This window comes from Xyrauchen texanus, chromosome 46, assembly GCF_025860055.1.
Source record: "Xyrauchen texanus isolate HMW12.3.18 chromosome 46, RBS_HiC_50CHRs, whole genome shotgun sequence".
In the NCBI taxonomy this organism is placed as follows: domain Eukaryota; kingdom Metazoa; phylum Chordata; class Actinopteri; order Cypriniformes; family Catostomidae; genus Xyrauchen; species Xyrauchen texanus.
Window position 1 is genome coordinate 10,964,715 of NC_068321.1, and position 20,771 is coordinate 10,985,485.

At 39.9% G+C, this 20,771-nt stretch overlaps 1 protein-coding gene across 1 annotated transcript in view; it reads left to right on the forward strand.

Annotated features, from left to right (window-relative positions):
• The window catches only part of otud7a (OTU deubiquitinase 7A), a 99,397-nt gene extending 81,515 nt beyond the window's left edge, over positions 1–17,882 (forward strand). The window contains exons 10-13 of the mRNA XM_052119371.1: positions 1,122–1,271; positions 15,224–15,338; positions 16,130–16,214; positions 16,320–17,882. Of these exons, the coding sequence (XP_051975331.1) occupies positions 1,122–1,271; positions 15,224–15,338; positions 16,130–16,214; positions 16,320–17,882 (1,913 nt within the window). The remainder of the gene's footprint in view (positions 1–1,121; positions 1,272–15,223; positions 15,339–16,129; positions 16,215–16,319) is intronic.
• The last annotated feature ends 2,889 nt before the right edge of the window (positions 17,883–20,771 follow it).

The window sequence follows — 20,771 nt, forward strand, 5'->3', positions numbered from 1 at the left end:
TCCCAGCTGGCAAACATGCAGTTCGTTACTAGAACCAATAGAGGTCTCTATAGCCCAGAGATTCCCAAACTTGGGCCTGCGGGCCAAAGTTGGCTTGTGAGGGCCTTTGATTGGCCCGCTTTGACGTATATGGCAAGAGTGAAAAAAATGGGTAAAAATGCTTTTGACACAGCATTTTATTGTATTACTTTAGCAGATTGCAATGTAATTTTTCAGTGTAGTTAAATCATAAAGGAGGGTAACCAGAGCAACTTTAATATTTTAATATAATACAGTTTGCAGAGTCTGAACTTCGGCATTGTGAGTATTGCGCACAATTTTAATAATTCCCACAATTTCCACGTTCTTAATGAGGGAAATTCCTGCACACTTTTATTCACTTTACAGTGCAGCTGTGAATTAGTAAACCAATAGATACAGATGATATGAACAAATCAAAAAACGTTCTCTCTTGCGCAGCTGTCTGAAGTGTTAGTGTGTGCAGTGAGGAAGTGCTCTGTCACATAGTTACTGAACTTAAGATGTTACAGATGTATAAACTTTTCTAAACCTGTTAATTCAACATGCAAATGGCGTTATACCATGTCTCCGTAAGTGAGTGATGTGATAAAACTATATCAATCCTGTTCATAATCAACAAAGCTGTTAACATTGCAAGTGCATGCGCCTTTCATATCTTGGTGCTCCCTCATTAGTCATAATGCAGCACATTTGCGAGAAATTGTTGTCCGTTATGCAGATGTTGCCGAGTCAGTGACGGATACCCACACCATAAACAAGCACAGAATTCACTTCTCACACTCTGCATCAGTTCAGTATCGTGCTCCCATGCTAAAAATACCAAAGGCTACAATGTAGTTAATAATAATATTAACAAAAATTATATATGGATGTGTGAATAGCATTGATGTTAAAAAATGTTTTATTCATGATACAATAATAATTTTACAGAACATTAACCACTTTTGATATATGACTCAAATCTCTGAAATTATGACTGAAAATTACATGATTTTTTGTGGATTTTCTCCCCTTTTCCACCCAATATGTAATGCCCAATTCCCAACATTTTAAAGACAAACTGTTACTGCATTTCAACCATTTTTGTGGTTTCCTTGCAGCTTTTGCACCCATTCCCTTTGGAGGGCTGTACCTGCCTTTGGAGGTGCCTCCCAACCGCTGTCACTGTTCCCCGCTTGTGCTGGCCTACGACCAGGCCCACTTCTCCGCCCTAGTGTCCATGGAGCAGAGAGACCAGCAGAGAGAGCAAGGTAGACACTATACCCCACGGTCAACCAATCACAGCAGTGGAGCAAATTAAACAATAATATAGCACTGAAATGATACATCCATGTTATTGGGTTTGATCAGTTACTTATAGTTGCAATAAAGAAGGTTTCATGTTCAAATAATCATAGTGATGAGATGATTTTTTTCATTCCAGATGTATGCTTTTTGGTCTGGGATGTTAATTAGACCAATTCAACTTTTTTAATACAGTGAATAATTTAGAGAATTAAATTACATAAGCGTAATGGTGGAAACGGGAACACTTTAAAATAAGGTTCCATTCGTTAAGATTAGTTAATGCATTAGGTATTATGAACAAACAATGAACAATATATGTTTGCAGCATTTATTAATAAAGTAATGTTAGTTCATGTTAGCTCAGTGCTTTAACTAATGTTACCATATACAACTTTTGATTAAAAAGTGTATTACTATATTTTGAAATTAACATTAACTAAGATTAATAAATACTTAATGTTGTTCATTATTACTTAATGTTAACGAATGATAACAAATGGAATCTTAATTCAAAGTGTTACATTTGTGTAAATAGTATAAATCTTTAGGGATATTTTGGGAATGTAATACTGTTAACTGTGTACCATTTAGAGATGGGAATCATAAGGAATTTAACGATTCCGGTTCCAATTCCAGTTTCTTAACGTTCCAGTAATAATGTTTTTAAATAGTTTAAATAATAGGAAGAATTCAATCTTAAAAATAAAGTGTAATTCAGTAACGTCTGGTGTCCTGGGAGTGTAAGAGGGAGAGAGGAGACGCAGGAGTAGAGTCTTTGAATCATTTAATTATACACACTTGAGTAGAACATTCGTAGGAGTGGAACAGACGCTGGAGTAGAAACTAACAATAAACTAATCAACATACCAACCTAACACTTCAAACATGACAATTCAGACATTACCGTTCAAGGACTGACAACCAACGATCAAAACTAGAAGTTATATGTACACAGGGAACATAATGAGGGAATGGCATACAGGTGGGAATAATGAGGAAGTGATCAGAGCAGTGAATTCTGGGAAACGTAGTGCAGGAGAAAACTTAAAAATAAGAGTAGGTCATGATGTATGTTTTTAGATAAAAAAAGAACTGGCTCATAAGAGTCATTTGTTCGGGAACTGTACTACACTGGTAACGTTGTATGTTGTGCACTATAGATTCAAAAGAACTGGCTCATAAGATTCATTCATTCAGGAATCTGATTTCACTGGTAGCGCTGTATATTGTGCGCTATAGATTTTAAAGAATTGGCTCAGAGTAAATTATTCGGAAAATCACACTACACTGGTAGCACTGTATGTTGTGTGCTTTAGATTCAAAAGAACCAGCTAATAAGAGTCATTTGTTTGGGAATCAGATTACACTGGTCATACTGTATTTTTTTTAGATCCACTAAAGATTCAAAAGAACCAGTTTATAAGAGTTAATAGTTCAGGAATCTGACTTTACTGGTCACACAGTGTGGCCCTGTACGAAATAGCACCCTAAACCCTTGCGGTCATACTACAAGTCCAGACTTTGGTGACGTAAGCGACTGATCAAAATCGATTATCAAAATCAATATATAATCTGTGATTTACATCGCCTCGTCCGCCATGTTTTTTCATCTGGCTCGTAAACTCCAGTCCACTGTGATTGGTTGAGAGGATCAGCAATGTGGAACGTTGGGTATTAGTCCACTGTGTATCGCGCACTGATGCGGGCTCAGCCAAAGGGTGCACTGTAGGTGTATAGGGGGTGCTCAAGAGCACCCCTTGGAGTGCTAAAATGTCAAATGGGACACCCGACGGTCTTGTGGACTTCGCAGGAACGTGCAAATTAAGGCCAAGAGACCTCAAGTCCACATCAAGTTTGCAATTTGGGAAAGGACCTGTGTTTCATGCTGTACATTCAAACGAACCGGCTCATAAGAGTAATTTGTTAGTTTTTAAAAATGGAACAGGTTCTGAACAAGAACTATTTAGATTTTTTTTTTTTAGGTAATTTTGGATAAAACTGTATTAACACTTTGCAGTCTGATGGAATAATGGAATAAAGTCCCAATGACGATGTTAAAAAATATTTTTACTATTTTTGTTGGAAATTACCTCCTGTTCATTTGTAGTGTATGCAGTGTACAGTGTTCTATTAATCAATGAGGCTAGCAATTAATTTGTTTGCTGGTTCACACCTCCCATTCATTAAATAATTCATTCATTCTTTCATTTTTTTGTGTATATTAGTTACATTTTATCAAAGAACCAATATGAACTCCATCTCTTGCTGAATAAGTAATGCAGACCGGAAATCTTATTACCTTTTATACATTTTTAAAGGCACATTTTGTAGAACCCAGTCAATCAAGAGTGAGAGACAGAAAAAGTAAAGAATTATGCTGTTTAATATACAGCTTCAGCTATAAAGTATCTCTCAAGGAGTTAGGCTCGAGTCATGGGCATTATTAGATACCGGTCTGTATCTGTCTGTATCTTGTAGTCCATACTGAATAGTGTTATGGGTCTATAGTACATTTACAAAAATCTGTTGCACTCCCAAATTCGTATAGATACAACATTTAAAAAATGTCTGATGAAATTGTTATTGTTACTTAGCCGTGTAAAAGTTGTCGAGATGATGCTAGGCTGTTGTCATGCAGTTGCTTACTGACCCAAGTCAGAAGTGACCACCCTCAAGTCTCTATGATATTCTGGTACCTAGATGTGGCTAGGGTTTCGAAAATACTGGTTGCACAAATGGTGAGGTACGGGTTATGTGCCAAAGTTCAATACTTAGGGGTTTGTTCAGATCTCTTAAGTATAGCAGTAATTATGATACTTACCTTAGTGAACACTAAAGAATCATTTATATACTGCAGTGTTGCCAGTTTGATTGTCAGGTAAAACAAACTACAACAGGTTGATGTTGTCTAAGCTGAATGGCAACAATATGTGGGCGGAGATCCAGGTATTTTTCTCTCTTTCTCTCCCACTTGTTCTTGTACACTGAAGCTGTCGTTAGAGGACAAGCTGTTCTCTTCACACAAACAAACACATACACACTGCAGTTCTCTTAGTCAGGACATTTGCTAAGCAAAGACGTATTCACGGATACCAGGCATAAACAGACAGGCATGATATCTCTAGCCATATCACAAAAATCTTTTTACATTTTTTAGTCTTCAGTTAAATGGATAGTATTTTATGTGCTTTTGTACTACAAATGGGTTTGACTCTAGTGTAAACTGATATTGACGGCATTGTCTGTAGTTTATGTAAATAATCCACATGTCTGGGTGATGCTTCGTAAAAGAACAGCACTATTAAGTCTTAGGCCCTCTAGATGGTGCGCTTCCCTTCTCTTTTTCACAGAAAAGCCTCCTCACATCCCATCACAAACCCATTGACCTTATAAGCATGTGGTCGGTTTGAAGCAGCAGTTTGTTGACAGATTAGAGGCCTCTCCTGTAGTCACATTTCTTCAGGATATGAATGACTGACTCCTCTGCTCTTGTCTGGAATGCCTCCACCTTTCAGCCGAGTGTGTTTTTTTACCTAGACAGGAAATTGGTAAGTTCTGATGTGGAGAATGTGTGAGAAATATATACCATAGAGGAGTGTCTCTTGCTTGAGTGGTGTAGGGAGGTGAGTTGAATGAGGTCATCTGTTGCCGTGCGTCTGGAGACAGTTAGAGCCATGAGGCCCTACTCCATAACAAAAGGCACACCCACTCACGCACATATAAAAGGCCTTCTCCCTCTGACTAATTTGCCCTTTCTATTCTCGACACTTTCCACATATAGGGTAAATTTGGTCTTAGTATTTTTTTAAGCATTAGAGGTACAAACCCCATGTTTTTGTTAAAAACTATTAAATATGTAGATAAACTATTATTTAACATTAAAATGAATCTAGCAGAAAAGTATCTAGTTTAAAAAACATCAAATATTACTGTATGCATTCCCCCATTTCACAAAATGTACCATCCTTTTGAATTGGCACAAAGTAAGATAATTTGGACCCTTTCTACTGTGTCTAATTAAAAAAAAATAATCTAATTTAATTAAAGTTGTAGTATTGATTGCATTTGTCGAGTTCAAGCATTCAACCGTGTTACCAAAGTTGTTACCAAGCATTTGGTCCCAAACTAGCTACCCTCTACTGAGTGAACCCTGTTACCCATTCTGGTGAAGGTTTTATACATGTGACCTGCTCTGTCATTTTAAGGCACATTGACCCAGAATCACATTTCTGTTTTAAGGTCTTTTTGGCCTTTTTACTGGGATAGGGAAAGTAGATAGGTGACAGGAAATGAGAGGTAAAAGAGTGGGAATAGGATCAGGAAAGGACCTCACGAGCTGGGACTCGAACTAATGGCCCACTAGGCTATGGCTATGACCCAAAATCGCATTTTGAGTTATAGTCTATGTACTAAAATAAAAAAGGAATGTCTCAGCTTTTTTATGGTGTAATATTCATGTTTTTATCCCAAATCATTGCAGAGATATATTCATTTAAACAAGGGCTGTCATAAAACCTTGCTTTTGTGAAAATGGGCTCTATTGATTCCAGACCATTTTAATTTTTAGAATTGGAATATTTATTCAAGCATACATTAAATAATTAAGACAGAAACAACAGTTTACCAATCAAATAAAATTATTTCTATTCTACAAAATTAGAAAATTTTGTTTTTGACCAAATTTCCCTTTTTTCCAAAAACGTCCCATTGCAACTTCTGACTCATTTTGATAAAACGTATTACATGTTTATTAATTAATTATGATTATTTTTTAAATTTATATTTTGTATGTTTTTTATGTTTATTGTTAGACAATAACAACATCACGTGAATCAGGGTTTTAAACTGTATTTAGCTATGTCCCACATTTTGGTGACAGGGTTGCATAACCTAATTTAAAATTGAACTAGTATAGTTATCTACATAGTTATAGTTACATATAATATAAACTCAGCAAAAAGAGAAATGTCCTCGCACTTTCAACTGCTTTTATTTTCAGCAATCTTAACGTGTGAATATTTGTATGAACATAAAAAGATTCAACAACTAATATATAATTTGAACTAGTTTCACAGACATGTGACTAACAGAAATTGAATAATGTGTCACTGAACACTGAACAAAATCAAAAGTAACAGTCAGTATCTGGTGTGGCCACCAGGTGAAAGTACTACAGTGCATCTCCTGCTCATGGACTGCACCAGATTTGCCAGTTCCTGCTGTGAGATGTTACCCCACAAAGGCACTTGCAAGTTCCCAGGCATTTCTGGAGGGAATGGCCCTAGCCCCCACCCTCCGATCCAACAGGTCCTAGACGTGTTCAATGGAATTGAGATCCGGGCTCTTCGCTGGCCTTAGTGGAACACTGACATTCCTGACCTGCAGGAAATCACGCACAGAACGAGCAGTATGGCTGGTGGTATTATCATGCTGGAGGGTCATGTCAGGATGAGCCTGCAGAAAGGGTACCGCATGAGCTAGGATGATGTCTTCCCTGTAACACACAGCTTTGAGATTTCCTGCAATGACAACAAGCTCAGTCCGATGATGCTGTGACACACCGCCCCAGAACATGATGGACCCTCCACCTCTAAATCGATCCCACTCCAGAGTATAGGCCGTGGTGTAACGCTCATTCCTTAGATGATAAACGCTAAGAGTTAAGTCCAACCATCACCCCTGGTTAGACAAAACTGTGACTCGTCAATGAAGAGCACTTTTTGCCAGTCCTGTCTGGTCCAGCGAAGGTGGGGTTGTGCCCATAGGCGATGCTGTTGCCGGTGATGTCTGGTAAGGGCCTGCCTTACAACAGGCCTACAAGCCCTCGGTCCAGCCTCTCTCAGCCTATTGCGGACAGTCTGAGCTCTGATGGAGGGATTGTGAGTTCCTGGTGTAACTCTGGCAGTTGTTGTTGCCATCCTGTACCTGTCCCGCAGGTGTGATATTCGGATGTACCCATCTTGTGCAGGTGTTGTTACACGTAGTCTGCCACTGCTCGGATGATCAGCTGTCCTTCCTGTCTCCCTGTAGCATGCCTAATGCACATTCACGCAGATGAGCAGGGAACCTGGGCATCTTTCTTGTTATTCAGAGTCAGTAGAAAGGTCTCTTTAGTGTTCTAAGTTTTTATATCTGTGACCTTAATTGCCTACAGTCTGTAAGCTGTTAGTGTCTCAATGACCGTTCCACAGGTGCATGTTCATTAATTGTTTACGGTTCATTGAACAAGCATGGAAAACCTGTTTAAACCCTTTACAATAAAGATCTGTAAAATTATTTGGATTTTTACAAAACTATCTTTTAAAATACTGTGTCCTGAAAAAGGGACATTTCTTAACTTAACATAACTCATATACATGTGTATTTTGACCTCCAGAGGTTAACAGTCAACACTGTCTGAATGTTTAGAATGTGCTCTTTGACAAGTTTTCTGGCAAGTCCCATTTTGGGCCCTTATTTGAACCCTTTTCAATGAAAGTTTCTCTTTATATTCTCTTTCTATTTCTCTCTCTCTCTCATCCCTTTAGAACCGCGTTACCTCTGACATTTGTGCACCACATTTGGTTTAGGCTGTTATCTACTCCTCCCAAACTCCCACCTCCCTCTCTTCTCACTTCCCAACAGAGGGTCTGTCTGTTTGGCTGTCTCGGTGGGTGAGCAACCCCCGGATCTTCCGCTCGGGTTTGCCAGGGAGTGCCCGTCTGCCCAATGTGTGTTCAGGTGCCAGCGGTTTCCTGAGAACACTGGGACTCTTGTGTGTGTGTGTGTGTGTGTGTGTGTGTGTGTGTGTGTGTGGGTCCGCAAGAGAGAGTAAAAGCGAGAGAGCTATAGAGGGGAATTCTGTCAGAGACAGAAATGTGACAGTGAGCTCTTTGCAGTCTTCTTAAAGTTATAATAATCCTTAGATTCAAACTTACACATGCACACATAGTCACACATCTATCATGGTGGGGACTTCCCATTGGTTTCTGTTGTTTTATATTAAATTAATTAAATTAGCAATATCCTAATCCTTCACCTGGTCCTACACCTACCCCTACAAAGACCATCTGGGATTTTTAGATTTTATATAACTACTTTTACACACTAGGTTATTAAAAATGCACTGATGTAAAGATTTTTGCTAGTACAATAGTGATAATATTTCTTTATTGTGGCTATTTACTGATATTATGTGCAGTTTTCAGACTTTTCACACAGTAAATTCAACAAGTTTTGATGCTGAAATCATTAAGTGCTTCCCAGAATTCGAATCACTGCCCCCAGTGGCCAAAGCTGGAAGTGTTGTTGAATTTATGGACACTGTAGTCTCGTGTAGCCAGACCTGTGACTGCGGCATTGGTCTGGGTCTGTATCCACTTGAACTGGACAAGAACTACCCATTTAGTCAGGAGAGACCATCTAACTAACATGTAAAGAGACCAATCACAGTCGGTTTTGTCATTACAGGGTGTTTAGGGCTGGGGTTATCAGAGATGTATCATACCTTAATAAAAGACAGACATGGGGGAAAAAATGATTTATATAATTCTGCGCCAGGCACTGCGAGTGAAACACAGGAGAGTAGCAGAAAATGTGTAGAGTGTATAAGTTCAGCCAGGGTAGGGAGGGTTACTTTTGAAAAGTATTCCACTATAGATTACAGAATACATGCTGTAAAATGTCATTTGTAACATATTCCTTCCTTTTTTCACTTGTTTTGACTATAAAAACTCTGTCAGTACAGTAAGACAAAATACACATGTTAAAAATGCATTCTCTGAAAAACATAAATATATTATGCAGTGTTGTTTCTAAAACAAGATTAATCAAACTGATCTTGTTTTAAGGATTTTTTGATATTTTTACAGGAAAACAATACAAAAATTATTATCATATTCTTATTATTATCAAGAATATGATTTTTTCCCTAATATCAAAGATCTTACTAGAAAAAAAGAAATTATGATCCAACGTGAATTTTTTGGGATAAAAAAATATGGTCGTGCATGGTAACATGTGCATGTAAAATTGCTAGAAATAGCATTTTAGCTTAGCGTAAAGCTGACAATTTTCACAAGGTTTATTTCTATTTCTTCTGCTCCAAACTTCTCTGTCCGCTCGTATGAATGTAACACATCATAAGAAAGTGTTTCACCGCTGTTCAAATGCACTTTGGATCGCATCATTTATTTGTATAAATGTTTTCCATCTGAAAGGACTAAATATTAAATTAAACAAATGACAATAAAATGCAAAGTAATCTCTTCAGTAATCAAAATACTTTTGAGTGTAACTGTAGTCTAATTACCAATTATTTAAATTGTAACTGTAGTGGAATACAGTAACTTATATTATGTTTTTTAAATATGTAATCCTGTTGCTTGTATTCTGTTACTCCCCAACCCTGAGTACAGCACAGACATAACTAAGTAAACAAAGCAGAAAATGCAGCTCAGGTCATGGATATCCTTTCTGTTACATTCCTCAAACGAAACTCTGAATATCTTAAAAAGATTTGATGTCACTAAGCTGGCAAACTTGGTCAAATTCTGTGATTATTTCATCCTCAAAAGAGCTCACTCTATCAACGTGGAACCTTGTGAACACAAAACTGCTTTCAGGCAGACTGATAAAATGTTTCCATCTACTTGCGAAATGGAACATTTCATGGAACCAGCCAATCAGATTTGCGCTGACTTGATCGAGAAAGGGTTTTCCATATACAGTTTATGTAATTGTGTGTGTTGTAATGTGTTGCTGGAAAATATGTTGGCAATCTTATTTCTACTGATGTTTGGGAGATCCAGGACAACAAATTGTTTAGCCACATGATTATTGTTTATGGTGGCTGTAAAATACACAGCTGCAAAGGTAGAAATGCCAAATACCTGACCTGAATACACACCTCATCAAGCACAAGCAGGGTTTGTGTGACTAAAGCCAACTAATTGTTTTCCTTGGTGGGCGCAACTGCAGTGATTAATATCTTCCACCAGAGAGGGGTAAATCAAGCCTAAAACCACAATGATCCCAGCTTGGGAAATAATGCTTTGAGTAGCTCTCAAAAAGATTATATCACATATTCCTGTTCATTTTGCCTGTCTATCTTTCCAGAGTCTGTGCCGTGTCGTGCAGCCAGACCCATTCGACAAACATCTACCTCCCCCTCGTGCCAACGGAATAAACTGTGTGTAACACGCTTATAATGTAGCATGTCGGACTCCATGAGCAATGTTGTCTGTCAACATGTCAACAAAGTAGTTCAGTTATAACAGCCGACAGACTGCTTATGGGTGCCTGATCCCATATTTTTTATCTGTGTCACTCCCTGCCTCCATTTCCTGTCTCATTCTTTAAAACTAATTTCTACAAACACTCCAGGAATAAACTGAATTGGTGTCCCTTGTTCCTTGAGAGCTGAGCCCTTGACGTCATGGTCCGTGCATATACAGCCAGGTTGAGTCAGTCAAGGACAGGTCTACATGATTGCCAGAAGGTATTCAAAATACATTATGCTCCAGTCCCTCATGGTAGAACTGGCAGCGATGTTGTTTGGATCTGGAACTTGCCCAAGTGGTAACAACAGTGAAAGCTGAAGCATGGAGTGTGTATGAGTCCATGTGAGTACGAATGGTGGCCCAAGGGGGGAGGACAGCTGCAGTGTAGGAGTCGGAACACAACCCCACATTCACCGTCTGACCCCACTGTGGTGGGAACTGTATCTGAGAGTGTGACGTGGGGAAAGTACAATTGCATTTTTGTTGGTTAGCTTAATGTATGATTGCCCACATGTATTATTGTGTGTGTGTGAGAGAGTGTGTGTTTGTACAGTTGTGTTCAGTTTGTGCTCTGCATTGAAAATTCCACCTACATTTCTTTCAGTTTAGACTTTGAATGGATTCTTCCTTGTCCTGGTGTGACTCCACAAGAATTTGACCCACAGAATGCTGGATGAAAGTTTCCAGTGTGTTCCAGTGCGTCGTTTTCATGTTTTGAATGCCCAGACAGTGATTGGATGTCAGTGAAAAAAAGTTAAATCTGTTTCTGGATCAACACCTTTTGTTGGTCCTGAAACAACATTCCTATTAAAGAACATAGTCTTTAACCTATCTGTAAGCCTAACCTTACTCTAAAACCATAGGTCGATGAGAGGTTGATAAGAATGGTATACAAAAACGTACGTTTGGGAGGAGCGAGTCCATCTAATCTTTCAATTAACAGCCAGAGTATATAAGCAGCTGTTTACCTCTCTTCGGTCTCAGCTGTTTCCAGCATCCCTCCACCTCCCCAACTCCAACTTTACCCTATGCATCTTGCCCCACTTAATCATCTCCTATTAATAGTCCTGGGGGGATACTTTAGAGCTTGAGTTGAAGCTGCTTCATTAAGCCCCTCCTCTGTGGACAACAAGCCAAAAAAGTTTAACCTTAATAGCTTAAAGATTAAATGGGCAAATTAAGTCGTGAAATTCCCTTTGACCTATCCCTATAAAATCATGGTATATACAGTTATGTGCAAATGTTTTAGGCAGTTGTGAAAAATTATGTATAATGAGGATGTTTTCAAAAATAAGGCCATGTAACTTCATAAAAAGTCCAGTAAACATAAAAAGACTAAATCAATATTTGGTGTGACCACCCTATGCTATATATACACTGATCAGCCACAACATTAAAACCACCTGCCTAATATTGTGTAGGTCCACCTCGTGCTGCCAAAAAGCAGTAATCCGCATCTCAGAATAGCATTCTGAGATTCTATTCTTCTCACCACAATTGTACAGTTCTCTGTACAGTTATCTGAGTTACCGTAGACTTTGTCAGTTCGAAGCAATCTGACCATTCTCTGTTGACCTCGCTCATCAATAAGGCATTTCCATCACCAGAACTGCCACTCACTGGATGTTTTTTTATTTTTGGCACCATTCGGAGTAAATTCTAGAGACTGTTGTGCATGAAAATTCCAGGAGATCAGCAGTTACAGAAATACTCAAATCAACCCATCTGGCACCAACAATCATGCCACGGTCCAAATCACTGAGATCACAGTTTTCCCCATTCTGATGGTTGATGTGAACATTTACTGAAGCTACTGACCCCTATCTGCGTGATTTTATACTCTGCAATTCTGCCACAAGATTGGCTGATTAGATCATCTCAATGATTGTTGGTGCCAGATGGGCTGGTTTGAGTATTTCGGTAAATGCTGATCTCCTGGGATTTTCACACACAACCGTCTATAGAATTTACTCGGAATGGTGCCAAAAAAAAATAAACATCCATTTAGTGGCGGTTCTGTGGACAGCCTTGTTGATGAGAGAGGTCAAAGTGAATTGACAGACTGGTTTAAACTGACAAAGTACGGTAACTAACCACTCTGTACAATTGTGGTGAGAAGTATAGCATCTCAGAATGCTATTCTGAGATGAAGGTTGGCACTGTTTTGTTTTGGTGGCACGAGGTGGACTTACACAATATTAGGCAAGTGGTTTTGATTTTGTGGCTGATCAGTGTATACACATACAATACAGTAAACACCAATGTGCGAAAAAATTATGACCACTCACAGATGAAGCTAATAATGTTGATCATCTCCTAACAAGACCACATGTCAAGGTCTGGGTAGATTAGATGGTAAGCGAACAATCAGTTCTCGTAGTCAACGTGTTAAATGCAGGAGAAAAGGTAGGTGTAAAGACATGAGCAATTTAACAAGCTCCAAATTCTTATGGCCAGATGACTGGATCAGAGCAGCTCTGAAATAGCAAGGCTTGTGGGATGCTCCCGGTCAGCAGTGGTGAGTACCTACCAAACGTGGTCAGAGGAAGGACAAACCACAAACCGGCGACAGGGTGTTGGGCGCCCAAAACTCATTGATGTGCAAGGGCAACAAAGGCTATTCTGTCTGGTCCGAACCGACAGAAGGTCTACTGTGGTACAAGTCAGAACATTTTAATGATGGTTACTGGAGGAATGTGTCACAACACAGTGCATTGCACCCTGCTGCATATGGGGCTGCATAGCCACAGACCGGTCAAAGTGTCCATGATGACCGCGGTCCACCATCGAAAGCACCTACAATGGGCACAAGAGCATCAGAACTGGACCTTGGAGCAGTGGAAGAAGGTCGCCTGGTCCTTTCTCATGTACATGGGTACCGTTTTCTTTTACATCACGTGTACATGTGAGCCATTTACCTGGGGAAGTGATGGCACCAGGATGCACTGTGGGAAGACAACAAGCCAGTGGAGGAATTGTGATACTCTGGGCAGTGTTCTGCTGAAAGACCCTGGGTCCGGCCATTCATGTGGACGTCAATTTGACAAGTGCCACCTACCTAAACATCATTGCAGACCAGGTACACCCCTTCATGGCAATGGTATTCCCTGATGGCAGTGACATCTTTCAGCAGGATAATGGGCCCTGCAACACTGCATACATTGTTCGGGAATGGTCTGAGGAACATAATGAAGAGTTCAAGGTGTTACCCTTGCCTCAGGTCAGTGCTGTTTTGGTGGCACACAGAGGACAAACAGCATATTAGGCAGGTGGTCATAATGTCGAGGCCAAAAGTAAATAAAAGGGGTTTTGAGAATGGCACACTAACTTTTACTCTAAGATTTTACTTTGCAAGCTAATACAATGCTAGTACCATGGTTTATGTCCAGACACCATGCCCATACCATGGTACATGTCCAAAAAAACATTTAATACTATTGTCCATGTTCAAAAACCATGGTAATACCATGTCACTTTTTTGTTAGTGGAAACCTACATAAACTAAAGGGAGTGTTTGCAGGCTTGTGCTCATTCAAGACAAAATGTTCTGCTGGAGTAAAAGTTGGAAAAACTTAGAGAGTGGACTGAGATTTTGGATGATAAAAATGTTCAGTCAACCAGCTGGGCATTTTTGGCACTTTCAGTTGCCAGGATTGTGAATTGAAAAGACATGGGTGGGAGGAAAATCGTGTGCTGATTGAAAATTCAACATGGAGGAAGTGAGTTTCTAGGGTGCACTTACTGTGGAAGACAAATAAATGATACACTTGTCTACACACACACACACTTACATTCATTAGTGACTATGTCACTCACTCCTACTCTGCATTGAAGATGGCACCCATAGTGTCATTTAAATGAGTCATCGAAGACCAGTATGCTCATCATTGGTGGACCATGAGATGTACCCAGCAGTCACCTGGCAAATGGCAGGGTGTTCATGAGGAGAGAAGACAGTTTGTTCTGTCATGTGTAGGGACAGAAGGGATTGGAACATCCTCTGTTTGAACATGCTGTATTTTCCAACAGTCATGCAAACTGAATCGCTTTAAATCTCTCTTTATTATCAACCCACACTCTCTCACTCTCTTTTTGCTTCCATTCAGTTCTCTGCCTGTGGCTTGTATAGACCAGGCAGGTGCAATGATGAATAGAGTGACGGTAAGAGGGAAAACAAGGAAGTAGTGAGCATGGGGATATTTTCAGGATATTTTTCAGGAAACAGTACCACACCCAGGCAGTACTGGTAAAAAAAAAAAGGCCTGTTCTTGTGTGAGTAGCCTGCCCCTTGATTAATGTTGAAATGTGTTTCCTGTGAAATTAGGTGTTGGACGTTTGGAAAATACAGTATTATTTATATACAGAGTTTACCAGAACCAAAAATGTTACCTCGTGACTTGGAGTTAAAAAAATCCACATTTCAGTCATGCCTAGTAATGAGGGGATAGCACACTGAAAGAGTCATAATTTACTCACCCTCACGTTGTTTCAAACCCATATTACTTTCTTTTCTTTGTGTAACACAAAATGAGATTTGTTTTGAAACTGAGTGCAGTCTGGTTTGTCTCGTCTCTTACATCGCTTACATGAAATACATCCTGATTCTCTACATTACATCTAAATCCCTTATCTTCTCTTTTTTCCCTCTCTTCCAGCCATCATCCCATTGACGGACTCTGAGCACAAGCTGCTAGCTCTGCACTTTGCAGTGGACCCTGGAAGGGACTGGGAGTGGGGGAGGGACGACAATGACAACACCAAGCTGGCAAAGTAGGACCCTATCTTACACTCTCTATCATCTTTCATCTTCCACCCACCCCTACTGCAAGCTTAGCAAAAGTAAATTAATAACTTGTGAGCATACTCAAGCCTGAATGATGGGTAGTTGAAAGGGTAATGTGGAGTAAAGGCCATATGAAGGCCTTTATCTATATTTTATCCCTACCATATGAGGGATTTATTGGGATAAATCTGTCCAGCAGGTCCCAGAACTTGGTACTAGGCAACATTATCCTCACAGAGGTCGAACTGCTCTTGACAGACATTAATCATTTTAAAACCTGTACAGACCTATGTATATAACTCCAAGGAACATTTTACAAACAGTTAGCAGTATTACACTTCGCTTCATTTAGTTATAAGGTTATGACAACGTATGCAGGATGTTTTCAAAACTGAGTAACTTTCCCGATTGTTTGCAGCAGCACTGCACAGACCATGAATTACAGAAGAAAGAACAGAGACACAAAACAAACATCTGTGTTTAAATAACTATAATGAGTTGGCCTTGAGTCCATTGTATCTATAATGGGATACAGAATACAAACTAATTGCTATCATACTCTGGTGACTTGATTTATGCACTGATTGAATTCCTAGTTTTATATCTAAATTGGTTTGGAATTTCTACCATTTCTTCACTGACATATAGGAGAAGACAAGAAATAGGGGAATCCAAGTCTACATCTGCTGTTTTAATTCTGCAGCAGGTTATATTCTTAAACTGATTAAAGGTTTGTAGATGAAATAAGATGTTTGACAATATTCTCTTCTCTCTCCAGTCTTATTCTGTCACTAGAAGCTAAACTTAACCTTCTGCACAATTACATGAATGTAACATGGATTCGAATTCCATCTGAAACAAGGGTGAGTGGCCACCGACTGATTGGTTTTACTTTGTTCATTAAAAAACTATATGGAATAAACCAGTGCAGATTAATTCAGCCCTGATGGCTAATTTGTGTCTTACAGGCTCCCTTGGCTCAGCCAGAGTCGCCCACTGCCTCTGCTGGTGAGGATGTACAGTCTCTAGCAGAATCCATGGATTCGGACCGGGAGTCAGTTTGCAGTAACTCCAACATCAATAACAGCAAGTCAAGTAAGGAGAGGGACAAGGACAAGCTGAGAAAGGACAAAGACAAAACTCGGGTGGACTCAGTGGCTAACAAGTTGGGCAGCTTTAGCAAGACTCTTAGTATCAAACTTAAGAAGAATATGGGTGGCTTTGGAGGACTTGTCCATGGCAAGATCAGCAAGTCCACCTCGACGAATGGTCGGACGGTAGAGAATGGAGAGCAGAAATCTAAGAAAAAGGACTCTAAAACACGAAAAGGGAGCAAAGAGGAGTCCGGCCAGTCGGCCAGCACTTCCTCCTCAGAGAAGGCAACCAGCCCCTCTCCTACAGACCATGCCTCTGGTAGCTCACCTGTCGAGAGGCAGTCTGGATCAGGCAAAAACTCAGGTGACCGGACTCTGGACAACTGGAAGTACAGTACAGATGTAAAACTGAGCCTGAACATTCTTCGGGCAGCCATGCAAGGTGAGCGAAAGTTCATTTTTGCTGGGTTGCTGCTGACCAGCCACCGACATCAGTTCCACGAAGAGATGATCAGCTTCTATTTGAGCAGTGCCCAAGAACGCTTCAGTGCCGAGCAGGAGCAGAAGAGGAAAGCTGAGGCTGAAAAGAAAACTCAGACCAATGGGGTGGCACTGAAGAAATCTGAACAAGAGAGCATTTTTCAAAGGGAGCGTTCAGACAGCACCCCACCTGAAAGCTGCTCACCGGTACTGCATCCCAGCCATAATCCTACACAGGCTGTGATGGTCCAAGAAAGGGGAAGTCCAAAGCTTGCTGCTTCCCCCATCCCAATACCCATTCCAACCTCCATGTCCCCTGTCCCTTTATCTTCCCCTAGTAACGGTGCTAAGAGACCTGGACCAGTCCCTGTTTCAGCTCACTATAGCCATACGCCACCTATCCAGAGGCACAGTGTCATCCACCTGAGGGATGTCAATATGCAGTCGTCCAGCTACCAGGATGAGTCCTACAAGCCAGTGGTGGGCATGCTCAAGACATGTGCAACCTACCCCCAACAAAACCGCTCACTGTCCTCTCAGAACTACAGCCCAGCCCGCATGTCTGGGTTTCGTACCATCAATGCTGTAGACACCCTCCCATACAACATGCCTGGGGAACACAAGTCCCACACATACACAAATGGCTTCAACAGTGGTGACATCCGGGACTGTCTGGAGTTTGCAGACGAGGACCCGGCACCCCACACCTGGCTTGGGCTGGACAAAACCAAAGGGCAGAGCTCCATTTGTCCAATGTACTGCTTTCAGCAGAAACGCTGCAAGAGGGAGAACTGCACCTTCTATGGGCGACCCGAGACGGAGAACTTTTGCTCCTACTGTTATAGAGAGGAGCTAAAACACAGAGAAAGGGAGTTAAAGGTGCACCGCCCGGATAGCACACCCCCCACACACACACACACACACACACAGATATACAGCCACCACCAGTGTGTGTGAAAGAACGGCAACACAACCACCTTTTTGCACTTTGCAATGATACAAAGAAATGGCATAACATTTTCCTACTATATTTCAGATCGTCCTCCTTGTATTCTTGATACGTTACTCTCAATAGCGAACAAACACTGCTTTAAGGCTACAGTATACTTCTGTTTTTCCAATACCGCTATGTATCACTCACAGAACGTCCATCAGCACAGTCTGTGTGGACTGTTGGTGTACAGCCCAGTTTTTCTAGCCTTGCATACCTGTATGCGTCATCTGCGCATGCTCCTCCCATTGACTGTACTAAATAGTATTACAAAGCAGTTGCAGTGCGCATGCGTAGAGTATATCCGTACGGGTTTACAGTAAAAAACGTATACTTTGAAAGGCTAGAGCACAGTGTGTAATACGTAATGGGCCGGTACACGGAAAAACGAAGTATACCCTAGTCTTTACATTGACAGGAAGTGCAACCAGAATCAGTTTACAGCTTTGGCCAGAGATTGTGTTATTGTTTGTCTAATGTCCGATGAATTCAATCTTTTACTTGTTCTAGAGTAAAAGCTCATGTCTGTGCATTTTGCTCAGTCTGTGTTGTAAGACACCTTGTACCTGCAGAAAGAGATGTTAAAGCATATGTCAGTCTCTCTAAAGGGGTTTCCCAAATCATGGAAGGGAAAACTCTCTTTAGAGGTCATTATAATGCAATACTTCACAGCATAGCTCTTTGGAATCTCAATATTGCTGTGCATTACAAATAATTAAAAAGGAAGCACTGTTTAACACTGGATTTGTTTTTAAAGCAATAAGTTTGGTAACAACCACAATCCCTTCCTCCCTTTTTTATCTATGCATTCATAATATCAGCCATATGCTCCTTTTTACCCATATGATTCTATTGGATGTGGATGGGATTCGTAGAGGTCTGCTGTTAAAAGTTCATTATAGTGGAAATACTCAATATGTGGCATATCAAAATGTGCTTTCAGACTGACCTTGTGGTATGTGTATGTATATATATATATATATATATATATATATATATATATATATATATATATATATATATATATTTACTGACTTTCTATATTGCAGCATATTGTAATATAAAGCCTTTTCATAGAAGGGTTTGCATTTCATGATAAAAATCAAATGAATCCTTACTATTGTGTACTACTTGACTTCTGATACGATGCAATATATTACAGAGTCATGCTAGCAAATGCTAAATTACACCTTAGAAACATCTAACTTGAGGATATAAATATGAAATGCAAACCCTTATATGCTTCAGCAGTGGACTAAAGATGGAAAGCTTGTTAAACCTTCTACGTGTCAACTGTTTTATTACCTTAATTAACGGCATAGTTTGGCTATAAGAGGCAACTATTCATCAACATTCTCTAGCACTCATGCTAACATGGCCATACTAGCCTCTCGTGTGTCAAAAAAGGTCTCTCGTTTCATTTGTCCTCTTATTAGCTAAAGTGGATATTTCAAGTTGCAAATCTACCTGTTACAGGTTAGCATTCTAAAAGCATTATTTATTTTTGATTATATTTTTCACAGCAGTCTAACACCGTGTCCTAACTAGATGTACTGTAATGTGACAAGGTACCAGTAACCAAATTCAGTGTGGCACAACAAATTCATATTTTCAGAACATATCTATTGGATGTTTAAAAACAACTATTTGGAGTGGTATTTTGGACCAATTAGTGATCACTGTGGGTGAAGTTAAACAGTGTATTGCAACAAAAATAGAAACAAAGCATCTGACAAAATCCCTTGTTGGGTGCGTTGCTTGATGCGGTTGCAGTTTGAACAAAAATATTTTTATTTATGGCTTTTAGCGTTCCGCATAGTCACATTGTTAACCTTGTTGTACCTCAGATTACCACAAACACGAATGTAAAATTCGCCATTTAAAGGTATCTACATGTTAGCATTTTATTTTTGACTCGCATAGATAAACCATTGCAGTGTAAAAATAAATGTTACAAAACAGCTATATTCATGGGTAATGTCTAACTATCCACCAAACAAACAAAGGTTTCACAGTTAAAAAGCACTAGTCTTCATTGTGTGCTAGGAAATCAGGATGCTACACATAACTCTGCCACTCAAAACACCACAGAACTTTGTGCGATTTAATAAGCACACTAGCCACTTTGTGTGCCTCTACTAAGCAAAGGCCCCACCAAGTGCTTTTGTACTCCACAGTCAAGATTACCATAAGAGCAACGCTTGTTGTATTTTGCTGTGCGGTGATGTCCAGGTAACCCATGCTATGCCTCAGTGAGTGTGTTTTGTCATTCCTGGCCAAGGATGTCCACTGCTTCCTTTGTCCCCCTGCCTGTAGAATTGTATAATATGATTTTGTATTCATTTAAGAGTTTTACACTAAATTATTAATTTGCACATTAGGTACCAATGTAAAAAGCAGGAGAAAAAGAGACAAAATAAGATTAGTTTATTGTTAACAATGGTGTCCGTGTGGTTCTTTTAATTGTTTTTCTCTAAGCAAGGTGTGTGCATGTGTGCTGGCAGGCTTTGTGTGCATGCGTGTGTGTTTTTTCTCAACGTCCTGTAATTTGAGAAGTGCCCTAGGCTGCTGTTTCAGTCTACGATACAACACCCACATTAGACTGTCTGCCTTCTCATATGATTAATTTAATGAGACTGGAACAGATTCCTGTAAAAAAAATATATATATGTGTATGTCCTGTTGGGTTGCAGTAGTTGCTGTCAGTTGAGGAACACAGCCTAAGGCACAAGTATTTAGTATGAGACAGCTGCCTCACATGTCACCTGTCTAACATCTGCTAATGAGAATAAGCTCCCTGTGCTGCATGTTCACTTACAACAGACATTCTTTGCATACTGTACATAGATGGATTT